The 24,280-nt window shown below is 53.0% G+C and overlaps 1 protein-coding gene across 1 annotated transcript; it reads right to left on the reverse strand.

Moving 5' to 3' along the window:
• Positions 1-2,321: 2,321 nt before the first annotated feature.
• Positions 2,322-22,991, reverse strand: IFITM10 (interferon induced transmembrane protein 10). Its single transcript, XM_077114927.1, has 3 exons — positions 22,619-22,991; positions 20,308-20,760; positions 2,322-2,904 (listed from the first exon to the last, which is right to left on the reverse strand). Exons 1-3 carry the CDS (start codon positions 22,649-22,651, stop codon positions 2,755-2,757), a joined length of 636 nt encoding a protein of 211 aa, XP_076971042.1. The 5' UTR covers positions 22,652-22,991; the 3' UTR covers positions 2,322-2,754.
• Between the last annotated feature and the right edge of the window lie 1,289 nt (positions 22,992-24,280).

Below are 24,280 nucleotides of genomic sequence, written 5' to 3' on the forward strand. Positions count from 1 at the left end.
TCACACACTCAGTCACACTCACAATCCTCACACTCAAAGTCTCACACACTCACTCACTGTCTCAAACTCAGTCTCTCAGTTCACTCACACACACACTCAGTCACACACAATCTCACACTTGCTCAGTCACTCACACACACATACTTTCACACACATGTACACACGTTCACACTTGTACACTTATACTCACATTCATACATGCTCACACTCACACATTCTCAATATCCACACATTTTATACATGCTTCCACAAGGCACACACACTCATACATGTACACTCACAATGCTCTCACACTCACACATGCTCACATCTCACATCCACATGCTCACACTCTTACACACACACACACACACACACACACACACACACAGAGCCATCCTCGGTCTGCAGATCCATTTCTCATTGACCCCTGGTGCACTTCTAACGTGGACCTTGGGTGGAGGACACTGGGGCACTGAGGGGGGCGGGAAAATGACCTGCTCCCCCAAAGATACATAACATGCAGAGGCACACGGGGGGAGACAGGAAGACTGTGAGAGGATGATTCCTTCATTCATTCGTACAAGTATTTATTAAATGTCCAGTACGCACCAGACCGTGCAAAATCAAGTAAACCGGGGTGGGGGAGGGCAGGAGTCATGGAGGGCAGGAAGGTCAGGCCGTGTGACGTGAGGCCAGAGATGCAAAGGCAGTGACCAATTCAGGAGACGGGGTCCCCGTGCTGGGCCGGGCGACCGGAACGCTGCTTGGATCCCACCATGGGCCCCAGCCCTGGAGCGCCAGGTTCCCAGTCGTCCTGGCAGGCAGCGTGGAAGCTGGAGGCCTCAGGGGCCTGGCCCTGTGCCCCATGTGGCTGGTGCTGCCTGGGAGGCACCTGCATCCATTCCCCAGCCAGGTGCAGGCCTGTCTACCTGTCCCGCAGGAACAAGGGCTTCCTCAAGCGCCAGGGGTTTAAGGAAAGTGAGCAAAGAAATAGTTTTCCCTCAGGCCTCCTGCACCGGACTCCCCTGAGCCCCAGGAGCTCCTGGAGGGCAGAGGCCTCTCGGGTCGGGTGATGGAAGCCGTTGAAGTTTCCAGGCTGTGCAGTGTTCAGCCCCCTCACCCATCCCCTCGCCTTGCTCCAGCCTCCACGCAGTCCTCGGCAGGGCTGGCTGCCCCCTCCGACAGACCTGGAGGACCCCAGCCCCCAAGCCTGCCTCCCACCCCTCCCAGCCCACCGCTGCCCGGCAGGAGCACCCCAGTTCCCTGCAAACCCACCGCTGTGCTCCGGGCTGCCTCTCCCTGCGCCTCACACTGGCTGCTGGGTGCGTCCATCGCCACCTCCTACTCCCGGCGATGGCTTCCTGGGTGCCCACCTCCCCCAGCTCACCCGCTGCGGCCCCGCCCCTCCCGGCTGCGGGCTCCGTTCCCGCGTGGACGTGGACGTGGACGTGGTCCTGCCGCGGGCCGAGCCCACCGAGCCATATGTGCAGCCCCGGCGACTCTCAGATGCACCTCTAGGTCTCTGCTCGGCGCCTCGGACGCGTCTCCAATTCAGCCTCTTCTCCCCCATTTCCCGGCCCGGGCTCGGCGCCCCCTGCCTGCCCAGATGCCTGCCCCCTCCCTCCCTCCCCCCCACAGCCGGCCGGGTCTGACCCCAAACCATGCCCCACGCCCTCCGTTCGGCGTCTCTGCGGCCCGGGACCCACGCGCGTCCGTCCCCACGTCATCCGCGAGCACAGCGCGCCTCCCGGACACCCGCGGCTGCCCCCGGGCCCGGGTGCGGGGCCTCCCCCCGGCGTCCTGCGCGCCCCGCGCTCCCGGCCCCCTTTGCCTGTCTTGCTCGTTCTTCCCTTCGCCCCGACCGCAGGCGGAGCCAGGAGCGCCTCCCTGGGTGCCAGGGCGCTCAGCCCTCCTCGGGCTCGCTCTCAGGGCCCGCCCCTCTCCCGGATCCTGACCTCCGGGCGCCCCGCGGGGTTGCCGCCTGTTTTCCCTCCTTGGCCTTCAGAGCAACCGCGGGAAGCGGGAAGGCCGCTCCCCATTTTACAGCCCGGGCGGGGGCGGCTCCCAGGCGGGCAGGAATTGGGGACCAGGCGCGCCCAGGATGAGTCGGGGGCTCGTGCTGCACCCCCTACGCCCCACCCCCCCGCCCCTCAGCCCCCTCTCCTGCACGGAGGTCAAGGGTTCCCGCGCAAGCTTTCCTCTGCCGAGCTCACCGTGAGACGGCACTGAGGACCTCCCCCCCCCCCCCCCCCCCCCCCCCCCCCCCCGCCCCACGGAGCTCTGGGCCTCCGGCACCCCCTGCGTGCTCCCCGCAGCTCAGACGACTGGGGGGTCGGGAGCCGGGCAGGTGTTTTATTGAAAGTTCGCAGATGCAAAGCACTCTGAGCAGGGCCACAGTCTGGAGGAGCTGGGGGTGGGGGAGAGACCGAGTCCCCAGATGCTGGCAGCCCCCCCATACTGGGAAGCCCCCACATAAGCCCTTCTTTCTGGGTGTCAGGTCGGAGGAGCCCCTAGAGCCTGGGCAGGGAGGGCAGCCGCTGGAAGCCAGGGGTGCAGCAGCACAGAAAGGGACCCGAGGGGAAGGGACAAAGCTGTGACCCCAAAACAGGCAGAGGCGGTGGGCCAGGCGGCTCGGGGCTGGGCCGGGAGGCAGCTGGCAGCCCTGCTGCGCTCAGCCTCCGGGGTCTGTCCGCCGGGCCCGGGGGCCTGCCCCGCCCAGCCTTGCCAGCAGCAGCGTCCATGCTCTGTCCCCCGCGGCCGCGGCCCCGGGCCTCAGTAGTCGGTGAGCGGGTACCGCAGGAAGATGAAGATGAGGATGATGCAGGAGGCCGCCAGGGCCGAGCTGGTGATGTTGAACAGCCGGGCTGTCTTGGCGTCCTCCACGGCTCCGTTCAGGTCGTTGAGAAGCTTCTTGTCCCGTACCTGGGGGCAGAAGGCACCGGTGAGGACCGGGGGGGGCCACCGGGGCGGGGGGAGCGCTGAGCGCCCCTCGGACCGCGGCCCTGGGCGGGTGCTGGTCTATGCAGGGATGCGCTGGCCTGGGGAAAGCCGTGCTGAGGGTTTAGGGACAGAGGGTATCACGTCTGCAACTTGCTGTCAAACGGCTCCTGAAATAACGTGTATCGAAGGAAGAGAAGTTGCATCTGGTAAAATGGTAACTTTGGGCCATGTGGCTGAAGGGCATAGAGGAATTCTTTGTCATTTCACTTTTTTACAAGTTTTCTCTAAGTCTGAAATGATTTAACATAAAAGAAGAACTTGGCTCTAGAGGTAGTTATTTTATTGGAGGAGGGCAGCACAAATGTGTCCTAATTATGCTTGGCCCCACCTAACTGAAAACTCACTGCAGTTCCCTGAGAACGGGTCTGCACGTACGCAGAGCAGGCGCTGTCCCAGAGGTCTCTGGGAAGGGGAATTAAGCTGAAAAGAGCGGACTGGAGCACAGGACGTTTTGGGAGACGGACAGAGCTGGACCCATCACAAAGCTTCGTGGGTTGTGGAGAGAAGTCCTTGAGGAGCATCCCTGAGGATGCCAGGGTGAATTTCCTTCTTCTTCACCCTCTCCCCTTCCACAAAATCCGAACAAAATCTGGGTGTGCTGCAAGCACGGCAGAAGCCAAAACTTAGGGGGGGCGGGGGGAAGAGGAGGGTGGAGAGAGATGGAGGGAGGGAAGGAGGCCGTCTTCGTAGTAGTAGATTGACTGACGGTTGAACAGGCCAAAGGCAGTGGCCGGGCGGAAGGAAGGAAGGTGGCTGGTGGGTGGCTGGACGGACCGACAGTCAGTGGGTGGGTCAGGCAGATGGGCGGGAGAGAAGAGGAGCAGGAATGGAACGCAGGAGGAGAGATGGGCGACCGATTAGTGCGGTGGGCACAGAGAGGGGTGAAAGAAGCGCGCAGGCTCGGATGAATGGGCTGTCCTGTGGGGAACAAAGGCAAAAGGCAGAGGGGTGGAGGGCGAAGGAAGAAGAGAGGAGAAAGCAGGTGGCGTTGTGGATGCACAGCCCCATTTGGGAAGAAGGAAGAAAGGGGTGGAACGGAATAGAGGGCAAGTGGGATGGAATGGCCTGGGGTGGGACGGGGCAGATGGGGTGACATGGAAGTACGGAAACATGAACAAAAGAGGGAGGTGGAGGGAGGGGAAAAATGGGGAGGGGGAATCATGGAGGGAAGGAGAGAGAAAGGAATTCTGTTATCCTAGGAATTTGGAGAGAAGCGACGTCTTCATTGAATTTCATCTTCGTTTCTAAGAAGATGCTGTGTCACCCACTTATTCAGGTCTTATTTAATGTCTTTATTAAATAGATATTATAATTTTCTCCAGAAACGGTCCTTATGTATTTTGTTAGATTTAGTGTTAGTCTGTTATTTTGGTGGTTGTTACACTGTGGTATGTATTTTCAAATTAAATTTTAACCGATACTTGGCTGGTGTATAAAAACTCAACTGACTTTTGCAAATCGTTTTAAAGTGCCCAGCTTAATCCCTGTATTAGTCTGTTAATCTGTGGGAAAACAATAGACCAGAAATGGAATGGCCTTTAAGAAGGGAACTTAGTAAGTTATAAGTTTTCAGTTGTAGTGCTGAGAAAATGTCCAAACTAAGGCATCCAGGAAAAGATTCCTTAATTCAAGAAAGGCCCATAGGTCTGGACCACCTCTGTCAGCTGGGAAGGCACGTGCTGGCGTCTGCTCCTCCTTGTCCCCGGTTCTGTTGCTTCCAGCTTCTGATGCCAGTGGTTTCCTCTCGAAGCATCTGGGGGTCTTCACCTCGCTGCTCTGAGACACAGCTCTGGGTTTCGTCTCTTGGCTTAGCATCTGCTGGGGCTGGAGATTTCTACTCTTCGGGTTCCGGCTATTTCTGTGAGTCCTTACTTAGCACCCAGACTATTTCTGTCTCAATCTGTAAATGTCTACATCAGCTCTGCTCCGAGCTCTCTCCAAAATGTTTCCTTTTTTAAAGGACTCCAGTAAACTAATGTTTCCTTTTTTAAAGGACTCCAGTAAACTAATCAAGACCCTACAATATTGAATCAGGATTAAAAAAAAAAGCTGCTGCGCCCACAAGACTGGATCAGAATTAAAACATGGCTTTTCTGGGGGACATAATAGCTTCAAACAGGCACGCCATCCTAGTAATGATTCACCCAAATGTCTACATAATAAAGGACATCTATTTAATAGCAGCTCGTTCTTTCTTCCGGTTCTAATTCCAACACAGAATAGCACAATGGCTAAGAGCAGAGATGGAGACACACTGCCTGGATTTGAAGCCCAGCGCCTGTGCAACCTTGGAGGTGTGCACTCACCTTTCTGAGCCTCAGTTCTCTCACAGGGAGCACGGAGACAATAACAGTCCCTGCCATGGAGGGTTTGGGGAAGGGCAATGAGTTGGTGGATTTAAAGCAACTGCGTAGTGGGAGAGAAGTGAGGAGAGGACTAAGGCATGGCGGGATGGACGCGGAGGTGGAGGGAGTTGGGGTGGGCACAGGAGCGCGTACTGCATGCACGGAACAAGCAACACAGTGGTTATGAATGAGTGCAGGATGGGGTCCAGGTCCACAGGTGATGCATCAGTGTGTGCTCAATAGGCAGCAGGCAGGTAAATGCAGAGGAGGTTTCTGACTGGATGGAAAAGTTATAATGTAGACATACAGGTGGTAGATATATAGATATGTCCATTACTCATTCAGTCAATCAAGCAGCATTTATTCAGTGCTCAGTGTGGTTGATTCTCTGGCTGCTGGATACATAGCAGTGAACAAAGCAAATTCCCTGTCCTCGTGGACCTTATGTTCTATGGAGAAGATACAGACAACAGACATGATAAATAAGTATCGGGCCTACTATGTTTAATGTGCTAAGTGGACAGTGCAGACAAAGTGGGAGGTGGTGCCATATGGGAGGTGCAATTTTAGCTAGAGTGTCCAGGAAGGACGTGGCTGAGTGGACGCTGGTTGAGAAAACACTGCAAAAATGTGACATATGGAGTCTAGCTCATCTGTGGGGAAAGCATGTCGAGCAGAGCACCAGCTCCGAGGGGGGAGGCACCTGGTGTGTCTGGGGGGTATCAAGGTGGCTACATGGTGAGACCAGTGCCGAGGGGAAAGGGGCAGGACTTCAGGTCAAAGGGCAGGGCTTTGGAGGCCTTTGGAGACTTGATTTTGAGCAACAACAACATAATGACCTGATCTGACACAATCAGCACGGTCGTTCTGGCTGCTGGGTCAAGAATAGATTGAAAGGAGTAAAAACAAAGGCTGGGCAAGAGCAGAGAGGAGGCTAATTTACTAATAGTCCAGGTGAGGGACCAGGGTGGTTTGAACCAAGTGGTAATGGTGCAGGTGGTAAGATCTGATCATTTTCTGGATGTATTTTGAAGGTAGAGCTGAAGGTATTTGCTGAGATAAGATGTGGGGTGTGAGAAAAAGAGGAGATGTCAAGGCTTTTTGGTTTAACCAACTGAAAGAAGGGAGTTGGAGAAGACTGAGGGAAGAGCAGGTTTGGGGGTAGGTCAGCAGTTCAATTACTGATGGGTTAAGTTAGAAATGTCTTTAGATACAGAACTAGAAGTTTTGAAAGTAGGCAGTTGGTTCATATGGGTCTGAAGTTCGGGGAAGATGTCTACCCCAGAGACACATATTCAAGAGACATCAGCACAAAAGATGGTATTTAAAGCCATGAGGCTGGATGAGCTCAGCGAGGGAGTGGATATGGACAAAGAAAAGGAGAGGACCAAGGACAGAGTCTTGGAATCCCCATTGTGAAAAGATGAGGGAAATGAGAAGCAACCTGCAAAAGAGCCCAAGAACGGTGAGCAGAGAAGTAGAAGGAAAGCAAAGGAAGGGCAGTGGGAGTGGGTGAGTGAAGCAGGCAGAAAGTGGGGGGAATAGAGTAAATGGGTGCCTGGCTGTGTGGGTGGGGGGGTGGCCGGATGATAGAAAGTGGGGGGAATAGAGTAAATGGGCACCTGGCTGTGTGGGTGGGGAGGTGGCCGGATGATAGAAAGTGGGGGGAATAGAGTAAATGGGCGCCTGGCTGTGTGGGTGGGGAGGTGGCCGGATGATAGAAAGTGGGGGGAATAGAGTAAATGGGCTCCTGGCTGTGTGGGTGGGGAGGTGGCCGGATGATAGAAAGTGGGGGGAATAGAGTAAATGGGCGCCTGGCTGTGTGGGTGGGGGGGGTGGCCGGATGATAGAAAGTGGGGGGAATAGAGTAAATGGGTGCATGGCTGTGTAGGTGGGGGGGTGGCCGGATGATAGAAAGTGAGGGGAATAGAGTAAATGGGCGCCTGGCTGTGTGGGTGGGGAGGTGGCCGGATGATAGAAAGTGGGGGGAATAGAGTAAATGGGCGCCTGGCTGTGTGGGTGGGGAGGTGGCCGGATGATAGAAAGTGGGGGGAATAGAGTAAATGGGCGCCTGGCTGTGTGGGTGGGGGGGTGGCCGGATGATGGTGGGCGGACAGAGAAGAAAGAGAAGGTGGAAAGGTGAGTAGACGGACCGATGACTGGATGGCAGGGTGAGGTGGCTGAAGCAAAGAGAGGAAAGGAAGCGGCAGGCAGATATGTAGATGCATGGATTGATGGACAGATGGACGGACAGCAGTTTTATGAGTGTGCACAGCGGTTGGATGGACAGTTTGGCGAAGGCATGAAAGAAAAGGGGGAGGCACGGTAGATGGGTTGATAGATGAGCTGATTCTGGCACAAAGGTTGGCTATATAGATGGATATAATGGATAGCTGGAGGAAAAGAGGAAAGAAGAGAAATGACATATGAATGAATGAGAAACTCAGTTTGGGGGGGAATGAATGGAAAGTATAAATAAATGAAGGGGAGGAAGAATCGAGGAAGGGGAAATGGATGGATAGTCAGATGGATTATTTGATAGATGGTGGGGTGGGTGGGTCTGTGATTAAAAAAAGGAAAAGAGAAAAGAGGGGCTGATAAATAGAAGTTCTAATGAATGAAAGATTAGATATATTGAGGAGGGGGTAGAAGATCAGGGGCTCTCAAGAAAATAGGTCACACCCTAGATTTTGAGGCTTTCCCTTACAAAACTTGTTTCTGTAGCAGAGAAGCTAAGACTGCCTCTAGCTATGTCTAAGAGCAGCTTCCAGGACGCCTCTTTAGTTGCTCAGATGTGGCCTCTCCCTCTCTCTAAGCCCAACTCAGCAAGGAAAAGTATTACCTTCCCCCGCCCCCACCATGTGGGACATGACATTCAGGGGTAGAAGCCTCCCTAATAAGGTGGGACATGACTCCCAGGGATGAGCCTGGCTCTGGCACTGTGGGACTGACAATGCCTTCCAGACTAAAAGGGGGACAAGACGTATAATAAAATAAAAGTTTCAGTGGCTGAGAGAGTTCAAATGGAGTCGAGAGGCTATTCTGGAAGCTGCTCTTATGCAAGCTTCAGCTACACAGTGCTCATTGCCATGGTTTGCTAAACCCCAACTAACCTCGCTCCGGTCAACTCTAACGAACACCTAGGCTTGAACTGAGACTCTGCAAAAGTTTCATATACTAAGTTTACTTTCCTGAAATCTGTAATCTTCAGAGAGTTCCTAGGCCAGATAAGTCCTGAAATACAGAGGGGCCAGCCTCTCCAAGAACATCAACTGGTTCCAACCCCTATCTTATATAGCTGACATCCCTTTTCAATGTGAAACTATTAGAATGGACGTAGCCCAAAGACCCTTATACACTGGGAGAAGGATCAAACGAGAAGGAGGATAATAGAGAAGACAGGATTTTAAAATGAGTATGACTGCTGAATCATTACGTCTTTTAGCCTCCAGCGTTTTGGAGCGGCTAAAAGAAAAAAACCTGAAAATGTGGAAATACCAAACCTTGAAATCCGTTCTGTAACTACTTGTACTAATGTACTTCGAAAAGTATTGCTTTTTTTGTATATATGTTATATTTCACAATAAAAAACATTAAAAAAACCAAAACAGTTCATTGTTCAAAGTTCTTATCTGGCCCAACAACAACATCCTTTGCACTGAAATGTCTTCACGTATTAAAGTTTAACTTGCCTGAATTTTGGATATATTGGCTATTATTAAATGCAATAATGAAGAAGTACATGATTAAAAATAATTAGTTAACTTGCTATCCAAACACCATTACTGGACAAGCCATCCTTTCTCTCTTAATGTGAAATGTTACTTACATCCCACATGCATCTATAATATTACATATAGGTGCTCTGGTATCAAATAGGTGCTGAATAAATTTCTGTTGAACATTTTTTAAAAAGAGGATGGGACTTCTGGGTCAAGATGGTGGCTTAACAACGTGCGCATTTTAGTTCGTCCTCCAGAACAACTACTAAATAACCAGAAACAGTACAGAACAGCTCCTGGGGCCACGTCAGTGACCAGACACACAGTGCACCCCAGTCTTGACCAGATGGACCAGCTGCGAGCACCCCCCAGAACCGTGAGTTCCCAAAGCTTCTGCGGCCAGCGCCCCTCCCCCACAGGCCGCTTCCCAGAGGGGAAAGGAAAGGACTTTACCAGCAGCAGGCACTGGGCACAACCAAATGCCAATTGTGGAACTAATTAACAAATTCTGACTACTAAAAATAGGCCCCCAGCTCAGGTGAACCTGATCAAAGCGGAGGTTGCTCATTTTTGCGGGCGCCAAGGGGGCAGGACTGACAGAAAAAGGGGGGGAAAAAAAGAAGGAAACAGAGGTTTTGTGGCTGTGTATCTACAAAGGCTTGACTGCCTCTGGATACAGCAGCAGGACTCTTCAGGCTGCAACTGCCCCAGGCATAGGCAGAAGTGAGCTCTTTTGGGGGCTTATCTGGAGCTTGTGCCTTCCCCAGGGAAGGGGTGAAGCCCCACCCAGGTGGAATCCCTCCATCAAGGAATTCAGACACCAGGGCTTGGTAATTTGAAGCCATTAAAACCAGCCTACAACCTCTCCTCTGTCTCCACCACGCCCCCAGCAGGGAGAGTCTGCCAAAGTTAAAGGTACCGCATCATCTTATGCTAGTGGGACCCGCAGTCAGACAAGCGCCAACACACAGGGCAGGATAAGAAAAACAGAGTCCAGAGACTTCACAGGAAAGTCTTTCAACCTGCTGGGTCTCACCCTCAGGGAAAACCATCGCAGGTGACTCTTTCCTCCTGATAGGAGGCCAGTTTGGTCTGGGAAAATCTGGCTGGGGTCTATAATATCTAAGTAGACCCTCCTAAGTGTGTGTGTGTGGGGGAAGGCACCACACAAGCAGGGCAAGAAACAAGAAAACAAGAACTGAAAAATTCTCCTCTGTTAAACAAAACTTAAGCCAAAGGTCCAGATAAAGCTGAACGGAATGTCAAAGAACAGATAGACAACAAATTCATCCAGCAAGAAAACCCTAGGTAAAAGAAGTGAAAGCAATCTCCAGAATAAACTAATTAAGGTAATTAAATGCCTAGACGCCAGCAAAAAATAACAAATCACACCAGGAAAATTGAAGATATGGCCCAGTCAAAGGAAAAAACCAACAATTCAAATGACATACAGGAGCTGAAACAATTAATTCAGAATGTACGAACAGACATGGAAAACCTCATCAAAAACCAAATCAATGAATTGAGAGAGGATATAAAGAAGGCAAGGAAAGAACAAAAAGAAGAAACTGAAAGTCTGAAAAAACAAATCACAGAATTTATGGGAATGAAAGACACAGTAGAAGAGATGAAAAAAACAATGGAAACCTACAATGGTAGATTTCAAGAGACAGAACATAGGATTTCAAAACTGGAGGACGGAACATCTGAAATCCAACAAGAAACAGAAACTATAGGGAAAAAATGGAAAAATATGAGCAGGGACTCAGGGAATTGAAAGACAATATGAAGCACACGAATATACATGTTGTGGGTGTCCCAGAAGGAGAAGAGAAGGGAAAAGGAGGAGAAAAACTAATGGAGGAAATTATCACTGAAAATTTCCCAACTCTTATGAAAGACTTAAAATTACAGATCCAAGAAGTGCAGCGTACCCCAAAGAGAATAGATCCAAATAGACATACTCCAAGACATTTAATAATCAGAATGTCAGAGGTCAAAGAGAAAGAGAGGATCTTGAAAGCAGCAAGAGAAAAACAATCCATCACATACAAGGGAAGCCCAATAAGACTATGCGCAGATCTCTCAGCAGAAACCATGGAGGCAAGAAGACAGTGGGATAATATATTTATTTAAATTATTAAAAGAGAAAAACTGCCAACCAAGAATTCTATATCCAGCAAAACTGTCCTTCAAAAATGAGGGAGAAATTAGAACATTTTCAGACAAAAAATCACTGAGAGAATCTGTGACCAAGAGACCAGCTCTGCAAGAAATACTAAAGGGAACACTAGAGACAGATACGAAGACAGAATAGAGAGGTGTGGAGAAGAGTGTAGAAAGGAAGACTATGAGTAAAAGTAAAAAGAAGGAAAATTAGATATGACATATAAAATCTAGAAGGCAAAATAGCAGAAGAAAGTACTACCCATGCAGTAATAACACTGAATGTTAATGGATTAAACTCTCCAGTTAAAAGACATAGTCTGGCAGAATGGATTAAAAAAAAAAACAGGACCCATCTATATGCTGTCTCTACTCAAAGGACACGAGGCCAAGGACACAAATGGACATTTACACACCAATGTTTATAGCAGCATTATTAACAATTACCAAGAGATGGAAACAGCCAAAATGTCCATCAACAGAGAGTTGGCTAAACAAACTGTGACATTTATGTAAGATGGAATATTATGCAGCTGTAAGACAGAATAAAGTTATGAAGTATCTAACAGCATGAATGGACCTTAAGGACATTATGCTGAGTGTGATTAGCCAGAAACAAAAGGACAAATACTGTTTGGTCTCACTGATATGAACTGACATTAGTGAATAAACTTGGAATATTTCCTTGGTAACAGAGATCATCTGGAGATAGAAATAAGGTAAGATATTGGGTAATTGGAGCTGAAGGGATACAGATTGTGCAACAGGACTGAATATAAAAACTCAGAAATGGACAGCATAATATTACCTAACTGTAATACAATTATGTTAAAACACTGAATGAAGCTGCATATGAGAATGATAGAGGGAGGAGGGCTGGGGCATAAATGAAATCACAAAGAAAGATAGACGATAAAGATTGAGATGGTATAATCTAGGAATGCCTAGAGTGTATAATGATAGTGACTAAATGTACAAATTTAAAAAATGTTTTTGCATGAGGAAGAACAAAAGAATGTCATTACTGCAGTGTGCTGAAAATAGATGGTACTTAATATTTTAAAATTTCAACTAAAGTGTGAGACTAAAGCAAAAAATGTTTATTTGGTACAAATCTATACTTTGACTAGTGCATCTCCTAATATAACTTGTGTAGATAGTTGATTGAACACCTTAAGTACATGGAACTTTGTATAGGACATGAGATTTTGTTGGTTTGTCCAGGTGATGCCCTGATGAATCCCAGAGTGATTTGATCAGTGAGTGGAAAAGTATTTGCAAAGTCCCCTTTGGGGAATGGTGAGAACGGGAGAAAACTCAACTTCCCCAAGTTGAATTCTTGATATTCTCACAAGCAGTGTGGACAACCAAAGTTATAGGCTGAGCCCCCAGTCTTGGGGGTTGTTCATATGAAGCTTAACCCCGCAGGGGATAAGTCAAGCCTACTTAAAATTAAGCCTAAGAGTCACCCCCAAGAGAACCTCTTTTGTTGCTCAGATGTGGCCTCTCTCTCCAGCCAACACAGCAAGCAGACTCACCCCCCACCCCGTCTACGTGGGACATGACTACCAGAGCTGCGGATCTTCCTGGCAACGTGGGACAGAAATCCCAGAATGAGCTGAGATTCAGCATCAAGGGATTGAGTAAAACTCTAGAATGAGCTGAGACCCAGCATCAAGGGATTGAGAAAACCTTCTCGACCAAAAGGGGGAAGAGTGAAATGAGACAAAGTGTCAATGGCTGAGAGACTCCAAACAGAGTCGAGAGGTTATCCTGGAGGTTATTCTCATGCATTAAGTAGATATCACCTTGTTATCCAAGATGTAAAGGAGAGGCTGGAAGGAACTGCCTGAAAATGTAGAGCTGTGTTCCAGTAGCCATGTTTCTTGATGATGATTGTATAATGATATAGCTTTCACAGTGTGAGTGTGTGATTGTGAAAAGCTTGTGTCTGATGCTCCTTTTATATACCTTGTCAACAGATGAGAGGAACATATGGAATACAAATAAATAATAGGGGGAACAAATGTTAAAACAGATTTAGTTTGAAATGCTAGTGATCAATGAAAGGGATCAGTAAGGGGTATGGCCTGTAAAAAAATTTTTTTTCTGTTTGTTATATTTTTCTGTTGTCTTTTTATTTCTTTTTCTGATTGATGCTAATGTTCTGGGAAATGATCATGATGATGAATATGCAACTATGTGATGATATTGTGAATTGCTGAGTGTATGTGTTGGGAAAGTTCGTTTCTTGTAATTTTTTTTTAATTAATAAAAAAAATTTTTTTTAAATGTAAAAAAAAAAGAGGATGGGAGGAAGAGAGGATGGATGGATGCATGTTGAATGGGGGAAGCATAATAGTGATTAGAAGCCAGGAAATAAACTTTATAGGTGACCTCAAGGAAGTTGTTTTATATGTCTGTGCCTCAGTTTTCCTTATTTCTAAAACAAGGGTTTTCATGGCACCTACTTAATAGGGGTTTTGTTATTATTAGATAAAATATTGAATTAAATCCTGTGAAGTGCTTAAAGGATGGTGCCTAGAATATGTCAAGAGCGTGACAAACAGTTGCTGTTGTGCTGTGGTGGTTATTTGTTGTCTTGTCATTACTGCTATTATTATTATGAACAAATGAGGGAAATAGATGAAGCTAGGGAATGAAGGAGAGCAGATAGAGAGTTGAGGGGATGGACGGTGAACTAATGGATGAGTTGGTGGGTAAACAGTGGAAGGAATGGAAGAAGAAAGAAAGATGGATGATAAAAGGAGTACAGATATGACTTAAGTTGGTGGATGGAAGGATAGTTATGAGGATGGCTGAGAGAGTGGAAGTTAAATGGCAGAAGAAAAGATGAAGAGATGAATGCATGGAGAGAGAAATGGATGGGTCTGTAGTTGAAAGAGTGGAAGCACGCATGCAAACATTGGTGCAGAGACAAGGTGCGTGAAGATATTTTCCTCACAAACCTCTCCCCCTAGAGTCTTCCTCATCTATTAAGCAGCACCTTCATTCTTCCATTGATCAGATGGAAATCCTTGGAGTAAGCTTTGGATCTTCTGTTTTCCCCACCCTCTGTCCAATCCATCAGGATAGTCTGTTGACCTTTCCTTCAAAATTTGTTCATAAAGAGCCAGATTTTTAGCCCTCCATTCCTATCACCCTGGTCCAAGCCTTGATTAACGCAATGTCCTTCCATTTGGTCTCCCAGCTCCCCCTGCTTCCTTACAGTCAATTTCCAAGAGACCTTTTAAAAGTAAGCCACATCATGTTTATCTTTAAAATTCCTCAGTGGTTTCCCATTTCACTCAAGGTAAAAGACAAAATCCGTACCCTGGTCTCCAAGCTCTACAGAGCCTGGGCCTTCAGCTCCTCTCTTGTCCCATCTGCTATGACCACCCCCCTTCCAGCCACACTGGCCATGGAACCTGGCTTTGCCTCAGCGCTTTTACAATACCTGTCCCCTCTTTCCAGAACACGCTTTCCACAGATTCATTTACTGCATGAATTAATTCAAGCTTATGCTCAAGCATCACCTCCTCGGAGCTTCCCTTCTTGGGTACCTTATATAAAACTGTACCCACCCTCCAGCTCCCTGACCATGGTTTATGTGTTCTTCATAGCTGGTATTACCACCAGGCATGCAGAACAATCCGTTTTATTATTGTCTGACTCTTCCATCAGAATGTAAGCGCCTTATGGGTAAAGACTTTATGCTGACTGACACTGAATAGGCATTGGATAATTTTTAATTTCTTGTGTAATAAATGGATGAGTAGTGGAACGATACTGGGGAGTTTGGGTGGATTTAGGTGATCAACTAGACATTCAGTCAATGGGTATGAGGTTGACATGTGTAGCACAGGGAGGATGAGAAAGAGGGAGGAGAGGGCTAATGAATATGGAAATAGATGGAAGGTGAATTGATGGTTAGAAGAAAAGAGGAGATTAAACAAATGCACGATGGGTGTGTGGAGAAACTGGATAAAAGAGAATGCGAATAGCTGGGGCGAGAGCTGGAGGAAGAGAGTGACACTATGTGGACAGAGGAATTAATAGGAGGTTACAGTGTAGGAGGAAGGCAAATGAGCAGAAGGAAAGAAAAAAGGGGAAAAGAAAGGGTGGGAAGGTGGATGGATGGATGGAAAGATGGATGGATGAACTAATAAATAGGATCTATCTAAGAGTAAAAGTGATGGAGTGAGGAGTAATGGATGCACAGATGAGGAGGGAACTGGGTACATGGTTAGAATATGAGATGGGAACGGGAAGCCTGGAAGAAGAGGGGGTATGTCAATATATTTGCATCGCTATGTGGATGGATAATTGATGGATGGGGAACCTGAGTAGGTAAAAATAAGGAAGGAAGGCAAGAAGGTAAGGAATATGGGATAAAAGGAAGGGAGATGGCTAGAGGGACATACAGCTGAGGAAAGAATGGATGCTTGAGTAAAATTGATGGATGCGTGGATTGGTTGGATGAGTCACTGGGTAAAATCATGGATGGGGAGGTGAAAAAGGTAGAAGCGATAGCAGGAGAAATGGAGAAGGACAATGGATGTACGGAATGATAATAACAATAAGTAATAAAAGAAACGACTACAGGTAAGGTACTATGCTAACACCATTCCGTTTATTAACTTGATCTTCTCAACACTTTGAGTAGGTGCTCCCCTATTTTTACTGAAATGCAAATAGATGCAGCTACTTGCTTCAGTTCCCACAGATAGCAAGTGGTGGGCCAGGACTCAAACCTGAGCCATTGTGAACAATTGAGCACATGATTGCATGAGATACAGAGCGGGAGAAATAGGTAGAAGATGAGAGGGAGGAGAGAATGGAAAAATAGATGGTAGGTGGGTGATGAGATGGATGGATCACTGGAGTGGAAATAACTGAAGGAAGGGAAAATGGGAAGAGAAGGTGGAAGGATGGAAAGATGAATGGAAATGTGGACAGACGTGTTCGGTATGGGTGGATGATTTGGTATGTTGATGGATGGGATGAAGGGATGAATTGAAGCAAGGGTATCAGGAGGAAGAAAAGAAGGGAAGGAAAATGAGCAGACGAGTGGAAAGAGAAATAAATGTATGGGTGGATTCATGATGAATGAATGGGTGTGTGGATGGGGAGGCGAACAGATGAATGAAATCCATGGTTGAATAGATAGAAGGATGGAAGGAAGGATGAATGGGAAATTTTATTAATTTAGCACGTGTGGTAGAAGGAAGGGAGAAAAAGCAAGAAAGGAAGGGAAAGCGAGAATGTTAGGACAAATGGATTATGAATAGTTGTATAAACGGACAAATGAAGTTGATTGATATTTGGAAGGGAGGGAAGAATTAAAAATGATAGTGGATATATTATATGGGTGGATGGGATGAATCGAGGGAAGAAAGAGTAAAATGAGTCAAGATGACTGGGAAGGTACATGATGAATGGATGAGTGTGGTTCAGCTGGAGGAGTTGTGGTAAGAAGGATGGCGATGGACAAGAGGACATATTGACATCTGGGCCAGAGGACGGATAGATGATTAGGCATATTGACAGCTGGGGTTGGTAAGCAAAGTGGGAGAAGGCAGTGGGAAAGTGGGGTTAGACGAATAGTTAAATGGATTAAAGTTTGAGTAAGCTGGAGGTGGGATGGGGAGAAGGGGAAAGGGAGGGAGCACAAGGGAGCACGCATAAGAAAGCATGGATGAATGGAGGACTGGGTGGCTATTTGAATGACAGTGAAAGAGGATGGATGGATGGCTGGCTGGCTGGCTGGCTGGCTGGCTGGCTGGCTGGCTGGCTGGCTGGATGGATGGATGGATGGATGGATGGATGGATGGATGGTTAGATGGATAGATGGATGGATGGATGGATAGATGGATGGATGGATGGATGGATGGATGGATGGATGGATGGATGGATGGATGGATGGGTGGATGGATGGATGAGTAGATGGATGGATGGATGGATGGATGGATGGATGGATGGATGGATGAGTGGATGGATGGATGGATGGATGGATGGATGGATGTGTGGATGGATGGATGTGTGGATGGGTGGATGGACGATGAATGCCGCTGATACTCAGAAGGGAGGGAGTAAGTAAATATGTATATATACAAAAAACTGTCACAGTGTCCTGCCTACTAATATTCTCACATCCCTGTGACTGCCTTCTCACAGCCTCCTGGGCTCAGGTGGCAGCAGTGCCATAAGCTGGCATATCTGCTCCTCCTCTCCTGCCCACCATCTCTGCCGTCATTTAAGCCACAGACTCTCCCACTTGGACCAGCATATGGAACCCTAAGCCCTCTCTACCTCAAGGCTTCTCTTGCTCCCTTCCTCTTCATTGGCTACAGAGTCTATAGTTCTGATCACATCTTTCCTTTCTGTGCCATCCTTAGGATTAAATCCAAAACCCTCACCACGGCTCCCCACAGAGGATAGAGACCTCGTGATTCCCCACAAACTAACCCACCTTCATAACTATGATTATGCTATTTTCTCCATCTGGAACACCCACCCTTCAAGGCCCACTGAAATGCTGCCTCCTCCAGGAAGTCTCCCACATTGCCCCCAACTTCACCCAAACTGGGAAGTAAGTATATTTTTTTGGAAACACTGTGGCTTTTATCCCATCTGGCCATGGGTCCTCTGCCCAGCAGTCTTTGGACCCTGCTTTGGTCAGCTTTGCCCATCTTTGGGCACGGATGGCATGTCCAGCCCCAAAGGGACATGTTTGGTAGGTGGGCAGATATAACTGGAACAGGAAGATGTTTCCCATGCAGGGGTATCCCTGGTGAGGAGTGGGGCCTCAGCCTGAGGAGTTCACAGAAGCTTCGCAGAGAGACCAGATCTTAGAATGCTTCAGATGGGGGGAGCAGCTCAAGCAAACAAGGCATGAGAGTGGCAGAGCGCATTCAGGGAATGGGGGGACAGGGGCAGTGGGTGAGGCCAGGTAAAAGGGCTGCAAATAGGTCGCCAAGGGGCCCTGAATGTCAAGATAGGGCATTTGGACTCCACCCACCAATCCAGAGAGCCAGAGGACGTTATTAGGCAGGGGACGAAATGCTGGGGCAGCAGCCTGGGTCAACCGGGTGAATGGAGAGAACTGACTTTTCGTATCTGTCTTCCCGGTACCAGCTGAGCAAAGCGGGGCTTTGACCTCTGCATTCCAGACCCAGACCCTTGCTGGACGCATCCCTGGGGGTGTTCCGTGGAGGGGGTGGACGGGTAGGCAGGAGGCAGGCAGGGGTACTGCTGATTTCATGTCCACTCGCTGCAGCCTGTGCCCTCCGTCACAGGTGCTGACTCCAATGTTGTTTGGTTTCGATTTGTTTTATGGACAGATTAGGGAACAGAGGCTCAGTGAGGCGAGGCGGCTTGCCAAGAGTGAGCTGCTCTTTAGAGGCCAAGCTGGGAGTTTAGCCAAGGCCGACTGACCCCACGTCAGTCCGGTGTCCTTGGAGGTGCCCACAGCTGGCTGTAAATGGTGCAGGGCAAAACCAGCCAGGGGACATGCAGCCCGGGGGGCAGATGGACGAATTCCCAGGCCAGCTCTCTCCTCCCCTCCACCCAGGATCGAGGCAGGTTCCCTTGGCCCTGAGATCCCGGGTAAATCCCTAAACCATTTCACCCTCACTGCCCCCCAAGAAGGACCCAGGAGGGTCCACCCCAATGGGAAGCCTCGTGGCCTCTCTTCTCCTCAGAAGCTCCAGCCTCGTGCCCACTCACACACCCCGGCACAAAGCCTGAGCCCTTCGGGAATCTGTGACCTACCTACATGTCCGCCTGCCAGGCCACTGCCCGCCAGATGGGCCTGCCCCGTGCCAGCCGGCCTGCCCCAGCCCGAGCCAAGGGGGGAGGGGATGGGTTTCCACAGGCCGCTGGCAGGACCCTGCAGGAGGCACCAGGGGTGGCAGCTGCGGCCTCGGCTGCCCAGCAACAGTGCCCTCACCCCAGCTCCAGCCTGGTGGGGCCCAAGCTGCAGGCTGCGCTGAGGGATTTTGCCCCCCAGTTCCCAGGGGCCCCTCCCTTTTGCAGCCCCCCCAGCACACCGACACCCGGGTGGAGCTCAGGGCTAGACCTGAAGATGGCGTGAAATGCAGGTGATGGTGATGAGTCAGGAAGGGGAGACAGGTGGTGGGGGCATGCGACGCTGGCATTGGGGGTGAGGTCAGCACTCAAGGATGTGTCAGAGCCGGAGCTTACTAGGACCTTCCTTCCTCCCAGGTGGCCCCCTGCCCCGGGCCCTTCTCTCCTGGCAGCCTCGCTGTCTCCACCCGCCGCCCCACCTCACCGGGCAGCTGCAATCAGGGAAACGCATCCAGCCTCGGACACTCAAATCTGGGCTTGGGGGAAAAGCGATGACATGGTTAAACCTATGCCAGAGTGGCAGGGAGGGGCGGGGGTGCCAGAGCAGGGCCATTTCATGCTCGCCCATCTCCCCAGGAAGCTCCCACCCCTCCAGGCGAGTCCAGCCCCACTCACTCCTGCAATCCTGGGCCCTTTGTCTGTGCTTTGCCTTTGGGGGATGGGGCTGTGCCTGCGTGGCCCCTGACTTGTCCCCAGCCAGCCCCACCCAGGGGTTGTACCCACTCAGGGTACGGGGGCGGAGGGCGTGTATGGGGCAGGACTACCCTCCCTGCCCCTGGGCTCCCCTCTTCCACCGGGATGGATTGTCTAGACACCATGTGGGAGAGAAAGGCAGGGGTCGCTGCCTGGCTGGGCCTCCCCCTAAATGGCTGGCTGGGTTTGGATAAGTGCCTGCATCAGGTCCCCGAATGAAGGGCTTAGATGAGGGTCCCCAGCGGTCCCTGCCTTCACTGCTCGCCCCCTCCTCAACGGGGGTAGGATTCCGACTCGACTCCCGGGGCCGCCGTGCCCAGGGCTAGCACCCGCGGCTTCCTCCCAGAGACCCTGTCTGGCGCCCCTCCCTCGGGCTCTGCAGCCTTGCCGGGAGCCCCCGCAGCTCAGAGCCCTGCCTGTACCCGCTGCCCGTGGCCGGCTCAGCCAGCCGACGTCCCGTGCCTCGGTCGTGCGGGCAGGGAGGTCCCCGTCTCCAGCCCCTGGGCGCGGCCCATGCCGCGGGCTCTCACCTTGAGGGAGTAGGCCAGGGCGATGAAGCCCAGGCAGCAGAAGTTGAGGTAGACAAAGTTGAAGATGGACCACAGGTAGTAGTCGTTCACCTCGTTGGTGTCCGGGTGAATCTCCACCACTGCCGTGGGGTTCGCCATCGCCTTCTTCTCGGACGGGTGCTTGCAGGTGGGGGCAGCGCCCACCACCCGCCCGCTGTCCGCCTTGCTGCCCTTGGCCTCCACAGGGAACAGGGTGGGCGCCATGGGGGGCGAGGCTGGCGGCTCCGGGGCGGGTACCGCGGGCGCCTGCAGGGCGGGCGGTTTGGACACGCAGGCCAAGCAGCCCTTGGGCGACCCGGCTGGGGGCCTGGGAATCCAGAAGGCCCCGTCCAGGGGCACCCGGGCTTCCTGGGCGCCGTCCGTGGTGCTGGCCGCGGCTCCCAGAGGGGCTGGGCAGGGGCTGGGGCCCTGGGCCTGGAGGGAAGGCGAGAGTAAGCCCAGGGTGGGCCCTGCGCGTGCGGCCGCACCCACCGCTGTGCCCTGCGGCATGTCCACTCCAGCCCCATCAGCCACCCAGCAGGAGATGGAAATCCCCGGCGGGCGGGCGGCCGGCTGCCAGCCTGCCACCTGCCTCCCCCACACACCCCTGCGTCCGCGGCTGCTGGCACCGGAGCCCTCTGCAGCAGCCTTGACAGAAACACCGGGGGCTTTTGCCACTTTGCCATCTGCGCACAAGCACACACCCACAAACACACACACAGCACCCCCCACGTGCACACACCCAATAACTGCTGGCCAGCCCACTGTTGCCTTAGCAGAGCCTCTAGCACCCCCGCGGGCACACAGGGGCGGGCCAGCACAGCCTCAGGTCGCTGGTGGGCAAACGGGGCCCAACTCGCTCAAGCACCTGCCTGTGGACACACGCCGACACGCCGGGGCACTCGCACGCAAACACCAGCGCCAGCCGCGACCCCACACGCCCCGCGCGCGCGCTGAGACACCGTCCGGTGAGCCGCTCCCGCGGTGACACCACAGCGACACCGGCTCGGACCATGGCCCCGGGATGAGCGCAGCTGCGGGGCTCCGAGTGCGCGCCCCGCACCGGCTCCGGAGCGAAGAGGGGCCCGGGGCCACCCACCCCGCGCCCTGCGCGCCCACACAACGACCCTCTGCGAAACCAGCGCTTCCCCGAGCGGCTCGCGACGCGGCACCCCCGGGGGTCTGCGGCGCGGACCGGCCGGCGCGGAGACGCGCTCTCACCAACTGCGCCTGGGCCCGCGCGTCCTTGGCTGTCCCGCCTGCCGCGCTCTGTCCGGCCGATCGGGTCCCGGCGGCGCAGCCTGGAGGAGGGGCGGGGAGCGCGGGGCCGCCTCCCTCGCTCCGTGCCTCCTGGGTCCGCAGCAGGCCGGGCCGCGCGGCCGCCCGGGGAGCCTGACTCACCGGCCGCGGCGGGCGCAGCAGCTACATCCCCGCCTCCTCCGCCGTCCGCGCGGCGCTGGGAGGGTGGGGGCGGCGGCGCCCGGGCCGGAAGCCAGACCCTCGGGAGGCCGGGCCCGATGGGTCGAGCCCCATGTCCACGGACCTTGAACCCGCCCTGGGGAGCCCCCTGCCCCTCCCACAGCATCCCCTCGCTGGCTGCCCTGCTCCCGGCTGAAAGGACCCGCCTGGCTCAGCCCGTTCCCGCGGCTGCCGCGTGGAACCCGTGGTCCCACGCCCCTGGGCAGTGCCCAGTCCTGGCAGACTCTATTTACCACCCCTCTGGGGTGGGTCCCCGGCCCGGGATCTCTGAGCCTAGCTCCTAGAGGGTCCCCACTTGGAGCCCCTTTCTGCCCTCATGCCCTGCACCTATCTGTGCCCAGGCCCCTCCCCATACTTCATCCTGGCCCCTCCCAGCCCCCAGCCTCCCAGTCACAGTCCATCTAAGCAGTGGGTGCCCCCCCAGTATCCCCACTCCCCCCCATCTGTGCCCCAGCCCAGCCTATAATCGCTGTGCCAGTGCACCCCACTCTGCCCCATCACCCCCCACACTGAGCCGGGCCTAGGGCCTCTCTCAGGGTCTGCCTCCATGGTGCACCCCTAACCTGCCCCAAAGCATCCTCGGGTGGCTGCCCAGCTGCAGGAGACCCTCTCCAAGACCCCGTCTCTCCCTTAGGCTGCAGCCACCAACGGCCCTTGTGTCCAGGGACCTCGGCCGGCCCATGGCTCCCCTTCCCGCCCCACCTCGGCCCTCGCCGTTCGCTTCCAGCTACCACCACCCTCCACGCTCACATCCCACTTGGTGCCCCACGTGCGTGCCCGTAGAGCCCCACCCCTCCGAGGCCCCCGACCTCACCATCCGGCCCCTCTGCCAGCTGCTCTTCCACATCGATCTCTCTGCTCCGAGCTCCAGCTTGGTTGATGGGTGACCCTCAGCTCCACCACCTCACCCTCTCTGCAAGCACCGGCCCTTCTGAAGCTGCGTCCTGGGCTCTGACCCGCTTCCTCTGAGAAACCCCCTTTCCTCTGAACCTGTCCTCTTCAACTGCCCTCCCTGCTCTGCCATTCCGGGAACCCCTTCCTTTCTCTGACCATGCCTGAGCCCTGAGTTCCCTTGGGACCCCCCAACTCCCCAAACCTCTGTGCTCCGAGCCTTTGCCTCTGGACAGGCGCCAGCCCCTCCCCAAGGCCCTCTCCTCCCAGCCCAGCCCCTTCCCTGGCCCTGGCCGACTTTCGGCACAGGCCGGGTCTATGTTAAAGAATGTGGATAAAACCCTCCAGGAAGGGTGGAATTCCTAGTGCCCTGGAGACCTCCCTGTCCCCAGACACCCCGACAGCCCCGCAGAGGTACCGGGCCAAGGGCTGGCAGGCCTGCTGGCACCTGCCTCTGCCTTCCATGGGTCTGGCGTCCACCTCGGGACGAGCTGGCAGGTGAGCTGTACACCCCGCCACCCAAAGGGACCAGCTCGCTCTCCATGGGTCCAGCCCTGCTGCCTCCAGGCCTCACCTGCACAGGTGCTGCTCTGCGGCGGCCACAAGGCCTGGTCTGCTCCCTGGTCAGCAGCCCCTAAGGCAGCCCGGGAGTGCCCTGCCTGGGGGTGTGCACCTGCCTACGGGCACTCTCTGTAGGTGGGGGCTGTGCCACTGGCCTCCTGGTCTGCCCTGCCCAGATGGTGAGTGAAGGGGCTGGACCCCCTGCCCCTGCGGACCTCAGCCTGAGGTGGAGCTGTGGGGCCGGTGAGGGGAATGGGGCAGGCAGCTCCCAACCTGAGTCAGCTGGGAGCTGCAGGGCCCAGCTGGGCCAGGAAAGGGGGCCTGTGTGGACCCCCCACGCCAGGCGCTGGGCTAGGCTCCACACACAAGGCTTGGTCAGGGCACCCCTAGGTGGGAGCAGCCAGTGGGACCCCCATTCTAGAGCAGAGGGCCCACGCTGGGCCAGGGGAAGAGGCCTCAGGTCACCCAGCTAGAAAGCCATGGAGGTCACATCTGAACTCCGAGTCAGCACCGGCACCGGCGGCGCCTGAGCCCAGCTCTTGGGGCAGGCTTGCATGCGTGGACAGGGCTGGGGCCAGAGTAGGGGGGATCCCCGGCACCTGGACCTCGGGTAGGCCATGGTGGGCTGGTCGGGCCCTCACGAGAGTCAAAGGCAGGCACAGGAGGTGATTCTGTGGGGGCAGGGCAGAGGGCAGGCGCTGGAGAGGCCAGGGTGAGAGATGGGTCTGTTGGGGCCACCTCTGCCCGCCCCCCCACTGCTCTCCAGCTTGCTGACACTCAGCTCCTGGAAACCCTGCCAGGCCCGGCTTGTGTTTCAGATGCAGTGAGTGTTGGCATGTCCCTGGGAGCTGCCTGGACCAACAAAGAGCTCACAGGGCTCTGGGGTGCAGTTCCCCAAGCCCTTAAGTCCAGGAAGCCAGGAAGCCAAGAAGCCAAGGACAGCTGAGGCAGCTCCAGGACAGTGACCCCCGTGTCTGTTGGCCCCTACACCTGCAGGGAAGCGCTCTAAGCAAGCTCCTCCAGA

Source organism: Tamandua tetradactyla, chromosome 9 (genome assembly GCF_023851605.1).
Source record: "Tamandua tetradactyla isolate mTamTet1 chromosome 9, mTamTet1.pri, whole genome shotgun sequence".
Lineage (NCBI taxonomy): Eukaryota > Metazoa > Chordata > Mammalia > Pilosa > Myrmecophagidae > Tamandua > Tamandua tetradactyla.